This window comes from Neopelma chrysocephalum, unplaced genomic scaffold (genome assembly GCF_003984885.1).
Source record: "Neopelma chrysocephalum unplaced genomic scaffold, ASM398488v2 Primary Assembly neopelma1_170, whole genome shotgun sequence".
Classification (NCBI taxonomy): Eukaryota; Metazoa; Chordata; class Aves; order Passeriformes; family Pipridae; genus Neopelma; species Neopelma chrysocephalum.
Window position 1 is genome coordinate 282,496 of NW_020897832.1, and position 14,054 is coordinate 296,549.

At 59.0% G+C, this 14,054-nt stretch overlaps 1 protein-coding gene across 3 annotated transcripts in view; it reads right to left on the reverse strand.

The window, feature by feature from the left end:
- STIM1 (stromal interaction molecule 1) overlaps positions 1-13,224 on the reverse strand; it is a 63,223-nt gene extending 49,999 nt beyond the window's left edge. For 2 of the 3 annotated variants that reach the window (XM_027701835.1, XM_027701836.1), the window contains exon 1: positions 12,752-13,224. In XM_027701835.1, the coding sequence (XP_027557636.1) occupies positions 12,752-12,887 (136 nt within the window). In that variant the 5' untranslated portion in view covers positions 12,888-13,224. The remainder of the gene's footprint in view (positions 1-12,751) is intronic. The other variant, XM_027701837.1, reaches the window with a different exon arrangement.
- Between the last annotated feature and the right edge of the window lie 830 nt (positions 13,225-14,054).

Sequence of the window (14,054 nt, forward strand, 5' to 3'; positions counted from 1 at the left end):
ACCCTGCATCCTCATCCCCACCCTGCATCCTCATCCCAACCCTGCATCCTCATCCCAACCCCGCATCCTCATCCCCCCCCAGGGCTGGGAATGCTGTACTGGGAGTATCCTGTGTCAGAACAGTGCCCTTGGAACAGAACCCCCTCCAAGGAGCTGCCTCTGGACCTCAGAGCCCCTCAGCAAAGCACCCAGGGTGTGGAACACACACAGCATGGGATGGGAAGTTCAAACTGGATCAAACAGCAGCCTGGAAGGATTTGGGACCAACATGGGAATCATAGAAGTGCCCATGGCCTGCAGTGGAAAACAGACCCTTGGGTTATGTGCAGGTTCATCACAGACCAGCACAGCTTCCAGTGGAGCTGAGGTTCCTTCAGTGATGTGCTTCCAAACCACAAAAAAACGGCCTCATTTGAAAAAATTCTTATTCCAAAACACATGTAGGAGGGTCCAGGACTTTCTGCATGAGATAAACCACCAAACTTGAGAAAAATAGCAGCTTTCAGCATGCAAATTAAAATGAAAAGTATCCTCATTACTGCACAAAAAAGAAGAGACCGACAGAATATTGTTGTCATTGACAGCTTAAAAGCTAAACCCTAAAAAAACCTGCATCTGGTCTCTTCTCGAGGCAGACACGGATAAAACCATCTCATCCCACCCCCAGCTCACCTGGCTGGGGCTGGAACTGGGAAGCTCCACTTGCCAAGCGTTTTGGCAACTTCACTCAGAGGGGGGGGAAAAAAGAGTTAGTGGGAAAAAAATTCACGTTTTTTTTCAGTTTTATATTCTCAGGCTCCATCAGCTGATCTGAGAAGAACCCCAAAAGGCAAAAGAAGGAAGCTGTGTTTCTCCCAGCCCCTGCCCTGGCTGCACTGGCAGCGTTTCCTTCCCCAGAGCAGAAGTGTCACCTCTGCAGCATTTCCGCCCCTCCGAGCTAAGTTTAGCCACCATTAGGCCACAGATAAACCCCTCCTAAAGCCCTCACCTCCCAGAGCCAGGCAGCAGAGCCAGCAGCTGGGCTGGAGGCACCACCAACCCAACCAGGAGAGCCTGGCTGGAGCTTCCCAGAGCTCCGCTTTCACCCAAACCGGGGTTTTCACACCCGTTATTTGTGGTGATTCTCTGCAGCTCTCCCAGCACTGGAGGAACAGCAGCACCAGGACCTGAGCAGCAACACTGGGGCACGTTGGGCTGAGAAAAGCCTGTGAGTGTGTAAAATCCTGGGTTATCTCTGTCCTGCTGTGCTGACTCAGTGTTGGGCAGGTTAAAGGATTGTGTTTGCAAAGGGAGAACTCCAGCTACCAGGGAAATCCCTGCCAAATCCTCACCCAAACACACAGGTGAGGCAGGAATACCAGTCCACACTCCTCTGGATCTTCTTTAACACCTCATTAATTAGGAAAAAAACCCACTCTACAGACTCTACCCCTCCAGGAGGAAGCATTCCTTCCAGCAGCAGCATAAAGGGGAGAAGAAGCTGGGAGTTCTCCTCCCTCCTCTGCTGCAGAACAGGGAACTTCTCTGCAGTTCCTTAAAAATTCTTGTCCAAACCACTCACAAGTGGCACAGGCTGCCCTGGGCAGGGATGGAGTCACATCCCTGGAGGGATTTAACAGGATGTGGCACTTGGGGTCATGTCAGCAGTGAGGGAATGGTTGGACTTGATGCTCTCCCAGGGCTTTTCCAGCCTCAATGATTCCATGATCCCCTCCACCAAAACCAGCCCTTTCTCACCTTCTGCCCCAAAGCCTTCACGTGCATTTCTACCAACACTCACACAAAGACTCCACTGAACAGCAAAACCTTTCCCCTCCCTCCTTCTAACAGGAATTCCCTCATTCCATGGGACAGCAGTGCCCTGGTGCAGCCAGGTAACCCAGGAAACCCCAGCAGTGCACGTGTAGTTCCAACCTGGTTTGCCACAGCCCAGCAAACCTTCCTTAGGGATTGGGGTCATTCCAGAGGAATTCAGCCACAGAGTCATTTCAGGTTGGAGAAGACCTCCAGTATCATTGTCCAGCCTCGCTCCAGCAGCTCCCTGTCCTTCTGCTGCTGGAGCCCAGGGCTGGAGGCAGCTCTGCACGTGGGGCCTGACCTCAGGGGGCAGAATCCCACGCCATGGGATCAGCCCAGGAGCAGGGATTTCGGGGTCCCAGTGCTGTGGCTGGGATGGGTTCATTTGCTGAACTCTCACTGATGCCCCTTTTCGGCTCCTGAGGTTCAAACCCTGAATCCCTGATCCCGTCCCTGCTCCACACAGACACGGCAGGGCCGAGGTGCCCAATCCCAGCAGGGACAGATCCCAGCAGGGACAGTGACAGATCCCAGCAGGGATGGATCCCAGTGGGGACAGATCCTAACAGGGATCCCACTCCCTGCTGCTCCACCTGGACCCATTTCTGGAGCTGTGGGAGGACTCTGGCCCAGCCCAGGAGCGGATCCACATCCAGGGGCTAAATTTACTTCCCAAGCCAGAGCAGGTCCATGAACCCCCCCCCCTGTCCTGGCCCAGCCGTGCCCGGGAATGATGGATGTGCCACAGGCTGGGCCACCACGCTGACCTTTGGGAGGGCCTCAGTGCCCTGCTCTGCCAGGCGACTTCCTGCCCAGCAATGAGATCCCTGCACTTTAATCCTGCCTTTGGAATGGGAATGCTGGTGCTTCCACATCCTGCGGCACCAGGAGGTTAAATATACCAGAGGAACCCCGAGGAGCCGGGAGCAGCATTCCCAGTGCAGGTGTCTGGCACACGCTGGAGAAGCCACCTTTGCTCACAGGTCCTCTCTGGGCTGGATCCAGGGAGCAGGAGTTGGGTTTGGTTTAAAAATCGTTGGAGTTTCTCCCAGAGGAATCACGAGAACGAACCAATCACACATTTTCAATGGGAACGAGGACGAGGTGGGGTGAAATGTCCCCTTTTCCTGCCTCTCTGACAACCTCCACCCTGGTCCAGGTGCTCTTGGAGCAGCACAGCCCAAACCCCCCAGGCACAGCCGGGCTGTGCTGGTCCCTGGATTTCCTGGGACACAGAGCCCGAGGTGCTGGATCCTCCCCACGTTCCCAAGGGAGGGCACCGGGGCCACCACGACGCTGGGATCTGGGGTTCCCTGTGCCCAGGGCGCCCGTGCAGAGCCCAGATTGTTCCTCCAAAGCCCTGAGTGGCACAAACCCAGCACAGAGCCAAGGGAGAGGTGGGGGGACAGCGGGACACCTCCTCCCAGCACAGTCCCAGGGAGCAGGAAAGCATCCCAGGGAAAGCATCCCAACCATTTCACCTCGTTAGGCTGGGAGGCTGAAAATAGCCCCGGGATGAAAAACAAACCCGTTGGACAAGTTCTCTCCAAAGCCAAGAGGCTTTGGAGCAGCCCCGGAGCTCTGTCCTGCCCGGAGCTCCATCCCAGCCAGAGCTCCTGCCCCGGGAGCTCCAGAGGGGACACAGACAATGCCATTGTCACTGCCAAAGGGGCATCACAGCCAGGGCAGCCCGCGGGGAGGGTGAGGCACAGACAGCACTGCTCCATCCAGGAGCCCTTTGAAGATATCCATCTCCCAGGGACGGCACAGGAGTGCCAGACATTCCCATTACAGCTCCCAGATGACAAACTCCCAGGGCTGAGCCTCACCCTTTGATGAGTGAAACATTTTCTTCTCCTTTCCCAAGAAGAAAAATAAAAGAGAGACGGGAGGAAAAGTAATCAGCAACCCCCCCCAACCTCTCACTTCTTACCCCAAAAGCTGTGAGGAAAACCCCAGGGGTCACCCTGCAGAGTGGGAGAGGGGCACTGAGTGCCCCCAAATATCCCTTTCCAGCCTTTTTTTGTTGATGGTACAGCAAACGAAACGAGGGACAGGAAAACCTGTTTATCTACAAAACACAGAGTGCAAATCTGCAGGAAACGGCGGGTCCAGGAGAAACCTCTGAGAGCAGCAGGACCCCAGGCCAGGACAGCACTTGGGGTGGGACCAGGACAGCCCCCAGCACTGCCCCACCGAGAGGCCCCTCTGCCTGGAGTGCTGCTGTCACCATTCCCACAAAACCAGCAGCATCTCCAGGGTGGTTTCCACACTTCCCCAGTGCCTCCTTTACCCAGAGGGCCCCCGGGACACAGCTTAATGAAACACTCTCCCCAGAGCAGCCCAGGCTGCAGGGGTGCCACTTCCATCTGCCATCCCCCAGGGAGGCTCAGGAATCTCCTCCCCTTCCCAGCCCTGTGGCAGAGGGTCCCAGCTCCCCCCTCTCCCGCACCCAAAGCCAGCCCAGGGTTCCAAGGGGGCTTTTTAACCCTCTGAGACCCTGGGCACGAGCCACAGAGCAGAGATGGGGCTGCTCTGGCAGTGCCTGGCACGATCCAACACCCCAAATCCCTCTGGAGGGTCACCAGCTGCTGTTGGTGCCCCAATCCCAGGGGAAGGTGCTGGGATTGCCCCCGGGATGAACCCACCTGAGCCCCCCGTGCAGAGTCCTTGGGGTCCACAAACCCCACAGCTGAAAGCAGGACAAGTCCTTTACTGATCCTTTCCACAGGTTTCAAAAGAAAGGAAAAACCAAATCTCCTCCTTATTTTGCAGTTTCCAGAGCAGACACACCACGAAATCCCGGGAACATGGAGCCAGTGCCTCCCTTCCCAAACGCTCAGCTCTTCCATCAGCCATTCTCCCAGAACACCTCACTCCTGGTTTATTTCTTTTCACTTCCCACAAGCCCAATCCCGCTACTGCCAGGCCAGTCCCGGATCCAGCCCCGGGAATGCCAAGCAGAGGAGAAAGCTGGAAGGCTCCACCAGGACCTGCACGGCCTGGGATGGGATCCCTCCCTTCCTCCCCACCCTCAGAGCTCACCCACAGCCCCAGCAGGTGGGAAGAGCCATCACACACCCAGGATGGAGGGAATGCTGCTTCCAGGGGCTGCCTGGCCTGCAGGTGTCCATCCACACCTCCTCCCTGACCAGCACAAGATGCCAGACTTGAATTTTTGCCTCCCAGCTGCAAAGCAGGAGGAACAAACCCACTGGGTTAACAACAGCAGTTGTTTGGAAAGGGGTATTTCCACTATTGGTTCTCTCCCCTAAAAATTTAGTTTTTATCCCCCATCCTTCTGTGTCGAGTTAAAAAACAACTTTCTCTCCCCTTGGCTTACTCACACATTAATTATGTCCTGGCACTCTTACAGATCTAAGCAAATGCACTGCTGAGCAGCTTTGATCCTGAATTATTCCTCCCTTCCCTGCAATCCAAAGCCTGCCTTGCCTGGGAAGGGGCAGGCTGTTCCAACCAGCAAGCTGTTCCTTTGGAACTCGGAGAGGAACATTCCTCAAGTTCTCCTGTTTATTGTGTTTGTGTCCTCCCAGAGGGGCCGAATTTCAGGCACCAGAGCTCCAAACCTGGAGGGACTGACCTTAAAACTGCATCCTTGAGGGAAAAACAAACAGAAATACTACAAAAATAGCGGCTTTTCCTGCAGAACGTGTGTGTGTGTCCTCCAAACATCCTCCCTTCCAGGGGCACTGCTGGGATCAGGGATTCCCAAATCCCGGAGGAGGTGAAGGGGCAGTGGAACTGAGGGATGCAGAGCTCCTGGGTGGGATAAACTTCCCAGGAAGGGCTGGATTGGCCTCTGTGGGTGCTGAAAACGTCTCTTCTGGCAAAGCTCAGCAATGTGCACACACATAAAGAAAAATATGCCCACATTTACCAAGGGGGGAACAGCTCAGGCTGCTGAGAGACTCCCCAGGAGCACTTGGTGGTTCCCAAAGTCAGACTCCACAGATGTCCCTGACACGAGTTAATGCTTTTTCCAAAGTGGAAAAAATAGGTTACTTAAAAATAGGCCCATAATCCAAACAACCAAACATCCCAGTGCTGTTTCATGGGGAGCAAACAAACAGGGACAATTCAGGGGCAGAAACCCGTGCGGTTCCCCAAGGATTTCCTGCTGCTGCTCTGATGGTTTGACACCAAGCAGGGCCAGGGAAAATAAATATATCAGCTGGGCACAGCCCTGCCTTGCACCCTTATCACTCATAGTGCTCTAATTATTATTGCAGAGACCTCAGAGCCCCTTCCAGGGTCTAAAGGGGCTCCAGGAGAGCTGGAGAGGGACTGGGGACAAGGGATGGAGGGACAGGACACAGGGAATGGCTTCCCAGCGCCAGAGGGCAGGGATAGATGGGATATTGGGAAGGAATTGCTGTCTGGGAGGGTGGGGAGGCCCTGGCAGAGGCTCAGTTTGAGGCAGGAGCTGCTCAAGGCTCCCGTGTGCTGCAGGAGTGATGCAGCAATGGCATCACCAAAGAGTCTCCAGCATCAGCTCCTAAAACTGCCCTGGCAGAGCCACGGAGGTGCCAGGAAACGAGTGAGGCAGCACTGCAGGGACTGGGTGAAAGGAAGGCAGGGGAAAATAACAGTGTTCCAGAGAGCCCCACTGGGATCAGCCCCAGGAGGGGAGCAGATGGCTCAGGAACACGAAACAGCCCCAAACTCCAGCAGCAAATGAAGGCCTGAGGGCAGGAGGGGGAAGCAGCAGGTCCTGAGGCTGCACCTGGTAACAGGGAGAAGGCAGAGAAGAGGTAAATCCCCCTTATCCAGAGAATCCCAGACTGGTTTGGGTTGGAAGGGACCTTAAAGCCCATCCAGTGCCACCCCCTGCCATGGGCAGGGACACCTTCCACCAGCCCAGGTTGCTCCAAGCCCCGTCCAACCTGGCCTTGGACACTTCCAGGGATCCAGGGGCAGCCACAGCTTCTCTGGGCAACCTGGGCCAGGGCCTCCCCACCCTCACAGGGAGGAATTTCTCCCTAAAGAGCACCTGACTGAAGAAATGAAGGGCAATGGAACCTCCTTTTCCAGCTGGGGGGATTCCCAGACCTTCACCTGACATCAGGTAATGTCCAGTCTCCTGTTTTCATCCACAGTGGGGCTTCAGGCAGCCAGACCACCCAGGAAAATGACCCCCCCCAGCTCCCAAAGATGCAGTTCCAGTGGGAATCCCAGAGCTGCCCAGGCACAGCCACAGCTCTCCCGCTGGCTCCACCTGCTCAGAAGTTTGTTTCCCCTTCTCCGCACTGAAAGCAAAGCTAATTAACGAAGGAAACAGCTTTTTCTACACTAATTGGCGTGTGTAATTAGGGCTCTGAGAAGCAGGATGCCAGGCTGGGCACAGTCCAGCAGCTGAAGGTGTCCAAGCCTGGCACTGACCCTGGAGAGCCACTGTGGGACAGGAGCCACCAGAGCTCCCAGCAGGACCAGCAGCAGGATTTCCAGGAGCACAGGGATAACCTCGGGGGAAACGGCTGCTTTTCAACCACCTGCTCACAGAAACAGCCTTTAAACTAACAAATCATGGAATCCCTGAGGCTGGAAAAGCCCTCCCAGCCCATGGATCCCCCCCGTGCCCCATCCCCACCTTGTCCCCCAGCCCAGAGCACTGAGTGCCACGGCCAGGCCTTCCTGGGACACCTCCAGGGCTGGGCACTCCAAACCTCCCTGGGCAGCCCCTGCCAGTGCTAAATCTACATGGAATTACACCAGGAGGGCCTTTCACTTCCCTTCCCTCACCCAAAACTGGGCAGATCATGAACCACAACCCTCTGAAGGATAACGCAGCTCCCCTGAGGTGACACCAGAGATCCTTCCCATGCCTGGAGGGGGAGAAGGGAAGAGCCTCCCATGGAATCACAGTGTCCCAACACACCCAGGCAGCCCTCGAGAAACTGTGCAGGCAACAGGAAAGCAAATTCCTTTCCCTTCTTACACCCTTTGGGATGAGGTTCTGCTCTGAGATCATCAAGGCATCCCACATTAAGTGACGTCAGGAAGTTCCTCCATCACACATTTACTGCTCCATCCCCTCCAGAGAGGAAAGCACAGACAGGGGGATTGCTGCCTTGGGTACCTGTATCCCTGCCCCACCAAGGACAGGCCCAGCTCCCTCCAGCTCCTGTGGGAAGGGACCACCCCAGGGGCACTGGGGGCTCGCAGGGAGCTGCTGTGCCAAGGAGTAAATAAATAATCTAACAAGAAATTCAATTAAAATCCCCTCTGTGATCCAGCTGAGCACTGCTCCAAGTTCCTGGGCCCAGCAGGGAAGGGAATGAGCAGGAGGTGCCCAGCACTCCCAGTGCTGCCCAGTCAGCCCCACTCCTCCTCCTCCACAGGGGTTTGCTGCCAAAACACAGTTCCTGCCCCTCTCAGAACGGCAATTCCTCGAGATGAGTTTCATTCCCAAGGCTGTGCAATCCACTGTGGCTTCCAACCGAGCTAGGGAAGAGCAGGGCCTGTTCCCTGGCAGGTTTTCCCAAGGATTCCCACGACTGCTCTTCCTCCCCTGCCTGAAGCCGCCACTCACAGGTGTGAGTCCTGCTCAGTGACCCTGCACACCTCAAAGGGTTAATGAAACTGCACAATCCTGCCAGTCCTGGAGGCAAAAGCTCCTTTAGGAAGTGTTCTATGGAAGCAGGGAGAGCTGCAGGTCCTGGAAGAGCCACTGCAGGGAGGGTGTGCTGGGACAAGGCAGGTCATCCTGCACCTCCCGGGGCTGTCATCCAGGACAGGGCCTGGAGGTTCCCAGCACGGGAATATCGGGATGAAATCCTGCCCTGGTTCTGCTCCCACAGCACCGGGAGGGTGCTGAGCTCAGGGAGCAGCCGGATCCTGGAATTCTGGAGGCTGGAAGAGACCTCCAAGAGCGTCGAGAGTCCAACCTCCCGCCAACAACAAACACCATGGATTTTATCCAACCTCCTGCCCCCAGCCATCAGCCCCTCTCCAGAGGCAGCCCCTCTCCAGAGGCAGCCTGTCCAGCATCCTGCAGCCCCTGGAGCGAGTGGCTCTGGCACAGGGACAGGGCACAGCCGTGGCTCCTGGCACAGGGGTGGGTGACGCACACCAGCACCACGGAGGAGCTGCACCCACGTCACCCTTCCCTCCGTGACGGGAGCCTTTGAACTGGGGGATGGAGGAGAACCAGCCCTGCTCCCACCCTGCAGGGGGATGGATGCAGCACAGAGCTTCCAAAGGCTCTGCTGAGGCGCCAGGAGTCCAAACCCATCACTTTCCAAGGTTTAGCAGTGAAGGATTCACTTCCAATTAACCCCCAGGAGTGCTCGAGCACAGTGTCCTCCCCCAGAAATGAGGGTTTTCCCCCTGGGGAATTAATGCCCAGCTCAAAGGCTGTGGTTGCAGCCCCCCCTCCCCACGCTGGACTGTGTCCAGTGGGATGTTCTGTGGGTTTAAGTGCAGCTCCAGGTGCTCCAGGCAAACACAGAAATAGCCCCGGGCACAGCTCTCCAGGTTTTCTTTGGATACACTCTGGTTATTTTTATAACCTGTGTTCTAAACCACTTGAACAAGAGCAAATGTGATTGAGGAATCAACACAGGGCAGGGAGAAGGAGAAAGGAAGGGAAAGAAGAGCTGCTTGGCATAAAGGAAAGTCACCAAAGCCTGTCCCATCCCTGCACCAGAGGGTCCAGCCCCCACCAGCCCCTGGCACACGAGCTCCACCTCTCCCCAAAAATGCCTCAATCCCAACAGACTGTCCAAAGCCCATCCCTTAACTTGCAGGAGACAAGAGACAGGAAAAATCCATCCCAGGATCCCTGATCTGAGAGCCCAGAGCTCCCCCAGCACAGGCAGAGTGTGGAGACACAGCCCTTCATCCCCATGGATGGGAGACCACAGGAAGGGATCCCACAGAAAATCAAATAAGGCTCAGGGCACCACTTCCATGTGATTGCTTGGAGATGGGTCTAGATCTGTCTGCAGGTGGAAGGTGTCACCACTAAAGGAACCAGGAGGGGATCCCAGTTATCCAGATCCCTGCCCCTTCACAGCCAGTTTTCCTTGGATCCCCTACAAACACCCCCGAAGCCCCACCTGAGGGTGCCCACCTGTGCTGGGCTGCACAGAGGGCAAACAAGGAACACAAGAATCACCTGAAATCCCAGGAACTGCTCACAGCTGATGTGACATAATGAGGAAGAGGCCTCTGAGCACCTTAATATCTTAAATGAGATGGAATTTAAAACTTCTGACCCAAACCCACCTAAAACTTGTACAAAGTGTTTGACAGGATCCCCGGAGATGTTCTGACAAGGACCAGAAAAACAAACAAAACCTGGTTGGCTTGGGCAGCAGCCCCATTACAGGGGGGAAAAAGATCCCTGAAAGTCCAGTTCGTCCCCCAGGAACCTCGTTTGCCCCTTTCAGGGGGTGTGAAAAGGTCCCGGGGCTGGGCCGTGGCCTGACAAATTCTGGCTAAAAATAACCAGGGGCGGGTGAAAACAATGAGGTGTGGGACGGTCACACATCCTGTGAGAGCACCGGGAGCTTCCCAAAGCCGGGGCTGGGGCAGAACCTGCCTGCTGGGAGAGGGATTTTTTGGCTGCTCTGGGCTCCAACCCCCTCCTCCTCTGTCTCGGCGCCTCTGCCTTGTGAAATGGCTCCTGTGCCGCCGAGTGGAACCAAACTTCAATCTGATCTCGGCAGGAAAAGATTAGAGATGAAAGATTAAAGCCCTCGAAACTCGCCTCTGAGTGAGTCAAAGCCAGGAGAAAAAAAAAAAAAAATCTGATTTTCCCCGGGGTTCAGTCGCCAGCTCTGATTCTCCCGCACGGATAAAAGTGCCCGTGTCAAACTCCTGCTTATGAAAGAACATCTGAGGGACCGGGATCGCTCCCTAAAACCCTCCATAAACCCGCTGCTGCATCCCCTGAGCACAGGGGGATCTCCGCAGCTCAGGCTCCCACCCTCTGCAAACACTCCCCTGGCTCCAGGGAAAAGCAGCCGCTGCTGATATTTTGTCATCACAATGGTAATGAAAAAAAGAAAAAACCCAGCACCTCGGAAAGTGTGTCAAAAACGAGCACTTTCGCTTTCAAAAGGCCGTGTCCGACACCCAGCTCTGCCCCTCGCCCCGACACAGCCGGGAAACACGGCTTCCAGGGAAAACACACGGGGAAAAGCTGAGCCAGCCCAGGACATCCCCTGCTCCCAACTCCAAAAGCTCCAGAGACCCCAGAGGACACACAGGGAGCTGTGGGAGCGGAGGGAAGGAGCCCCTCGGACCTGGGAAGGGACGCGGAGCAGGGGACACAAACCCGGCCACAAAAACCCCTCCTCTGGCACGTTTGGGGCTCCAAACCTGGTACTATCCCTCCCTTGCAGGTCTGGAGACCCAGCAGCGACCACAGAACACGGCTGGGAAAAACCAGGAGTGACCAAAATCACCTGTCCTGCGGGAACAGCCCGTCCAGGGGGAGATTCACTGGAGCCGGGCACCGGGGATGCTCCCGGGCCAGGACCGGGGCTGTGCCCGGACCGAAACTGGGGCTGTGTCCTGCCCAGGACCGGGGCTCGTTGCCGGCCCGAACCCGGGGTTGTGCCCTGTCCAGGACCGGGTCTGTTGCCGTCCCGGCGCTGCCTCCGCTCGCATCCGAAAGCGGAGCCAGCAGCTGAATCACCCGGGCTGCCACACACACTTCTGCAGGGCCTCCAAAAATAACTCCGCTGGAAATTCCTTGGAGGCACAAACCTCGCTTCAGAGAGGACTGCGGAGATCCAGTTTCCTTAGTGGAGCAGACTGGATGGGAACCGGCCCTGGGAGCGTTTCGGAGCACGCAGAGAGGGGGACAGGGAGCCCCTTCTCGCAGGGACGGAAAACAGCCACAGAGCCCATCCTGGGACACCTTCCCCTGCCCAGGGATCACGCACCGATCCCGGCCCTCCTGCTGACCCCAGGCCTGCTCCTCGCCCTGCTCCCACCACCCGGTTCTGCTCACAAAGTCAAACCCTTCGCGGGGTCTTTCCTCCTTCCCCCGCACCCCAAATCCCTCCCCGAGCTCCAGCCCGGAGAGCTGCTGCCTCGCCCAACGCGGCACCAAAACGAGGGTCTGGAATCGCCCGGCACCTTTTCTCCTGCCCAAAAAACACCCGGGTGGGATCCTCTGGATGCCGGCGGCGGGGGCTCGGAGCCTCCCGGGGGCTGAGCAGCACGTGGCGCTCGGTGTTTTGGCTGCCCGGGAGCTGAATCCCATCCCAGAATCCCAGAATCCCTCTCCAGAGCCCTTCCCGGCCCCCTCACCTGCAGGGACACGGCTCGGGGGGGGTGCGGGACCCCCGGGGATTCCCGTCCCAAAGCTCCCGGCAGGATTTAGGACCGGGCTCCGGCGCTGACCTCGGGCACTGTCACAAGGACGCGGAGCCCACGGAGGTGTCCCCAGGGGGAAAACCCCCAGGGGCTCGACTCTCCTGCCCTTTTGGCTGGAATTGGGGGTGGTTTTTGGGGCGGAGGGGATGGGAATGGGGGGATACAGAACAGCCGGGAGTCAGGGCTGTGCTACCTGCGCTCCTCAGGTGGGAACCGCTCCGTCCCCGGGGCGGGGGGACACAAACCCGGGAATGTGCCACGCCTGGGAACGTGCCGAGACACAACCTAAAGCACCGGGATCACCGGAGCGGCTCCCGGCTCCCCGCCGGGCCCGCAAACAGGTGAAACAACGCCAACAACCCCCAAACCCCACCGGCGGCTCCCGGGGGATGCGGCTGCGCCCGGAGGAGCCAAAAGGAGCTGGAATGTCAAAAACTTTGGGCCCCAACGCCGGGGCCGCCGCGGCAACAAACACGGGGCGTCCCGGAGCCCCGCGGGTCCCGGCCCGGGCTCAGCGGGGGCTCCGCGCGGGTTTTGCCCGAATCTCCGCGGAATGGCCCCAAAGCGGGGCTGGGGCTTTTCCGGGTGTGGCGGCGGGTCTCACCTGCGATGGCCGTGTCGTCCAGGTGCGATCCGGGGGCCCGCTCGGCGCTGCCGGGATGCGGCGGCAGCAGCAGCAGCAGCAGGACGAGGGAGAGGCCGCACAGCGCCCGCACGGCCCGGCCCGGCCGCCGCTCCATTTCCGCGTGCCCGCCGCCGTCAGCTGCCGCTCGGCATCGGCCCGGGCCGGGGGTCCCGCTGATCCCGGCGATCCCGGAGGTGGCGGCGATCCCGCTAATCCCGGCACCGCCGCAGCTCCGCCGCGCTCCGGGTACCGGAACGGCCCCCCCCCCCCCGCCCGCAGTGGGGCCTCCCGGCACGGCCCCCCCCCCCCGCCGCCGTGGTCCCCCCCGGGACAGCGCCAATCGTCCCGCACACAGCGGGCTCTTCCCGGGATAACCCCGCTGGCCACCCGCCTCTCTGCCGGGACAGCCCGGCTCCCCTCTCTCCCTTAACCCCTCCCCGGCCCTCTCCGTCCACCCTCCGCCTTCTCGCAACGGCGCCGCCCGGAACCGCCGCTGCGTGTGGCGCTGAGGCAGCCCCGCACCCCCCCCCCCGGCCGATCGCAGTGGTCTCGCCCGCCGCGAGGCGCGCCGGGCCCTGAACCGCCCCGCGCGCCTAAGGGGGCGGGGCCAGACCGCGCCACGCCCATCAAGGGGCGGAACCAGCCGGGGGCGGGCGCGTGGCCACGCCCACCCGCGCGCCCCGCTGTGGCGCAGCGCCCCCTGGCGGCCGCGCCGGGCGGGGAAGCTCAGCAGGGCCGGGCCCGGGCGGGGCCTGGATGGGTGACCCCGACCCGCATCGAGTCCCGGGGGGACAGCCACGGCACCCCGGCACCGCGGGCCGTCACCGCACCGCGGGCTGACACGGCACCCCGCTTCATCACAGCACCCCGGGCTCGTCAGGGCACCCCAACGCATCACAGCGCCCCAGCTCCTCGGAGAACCCCGGATTATCAGGGCACCCCGACCCCTCAGAGCTCCCCGTGTCACTGGGCAGAGCTGGTTTGACGCCCAGCCACGTGGTTTCTCACTCACATTGGGGCCGGGGACGCTTTGGCACCGCCCGAGAGCTGTGACACCTCCAGGGCCTCGCTGCATCGGTGCCACCGGTGCCACCAGTGCCACCAGTGCCCGGAGCCCACCAGCCTGTGGGGGGACACGGGAAGGTCACACCCTGTCCCACCCCGGCCTGGATACTCCAAGGAGAGTCACTCCTGTCCCTGGAGGGGGTGCCTGTCGTCAGCCGGGTGCCCCAGGATGAGGGATGGGGGTCCCAGGATGAGGGATGGGGGTCCCAGGCTGAGG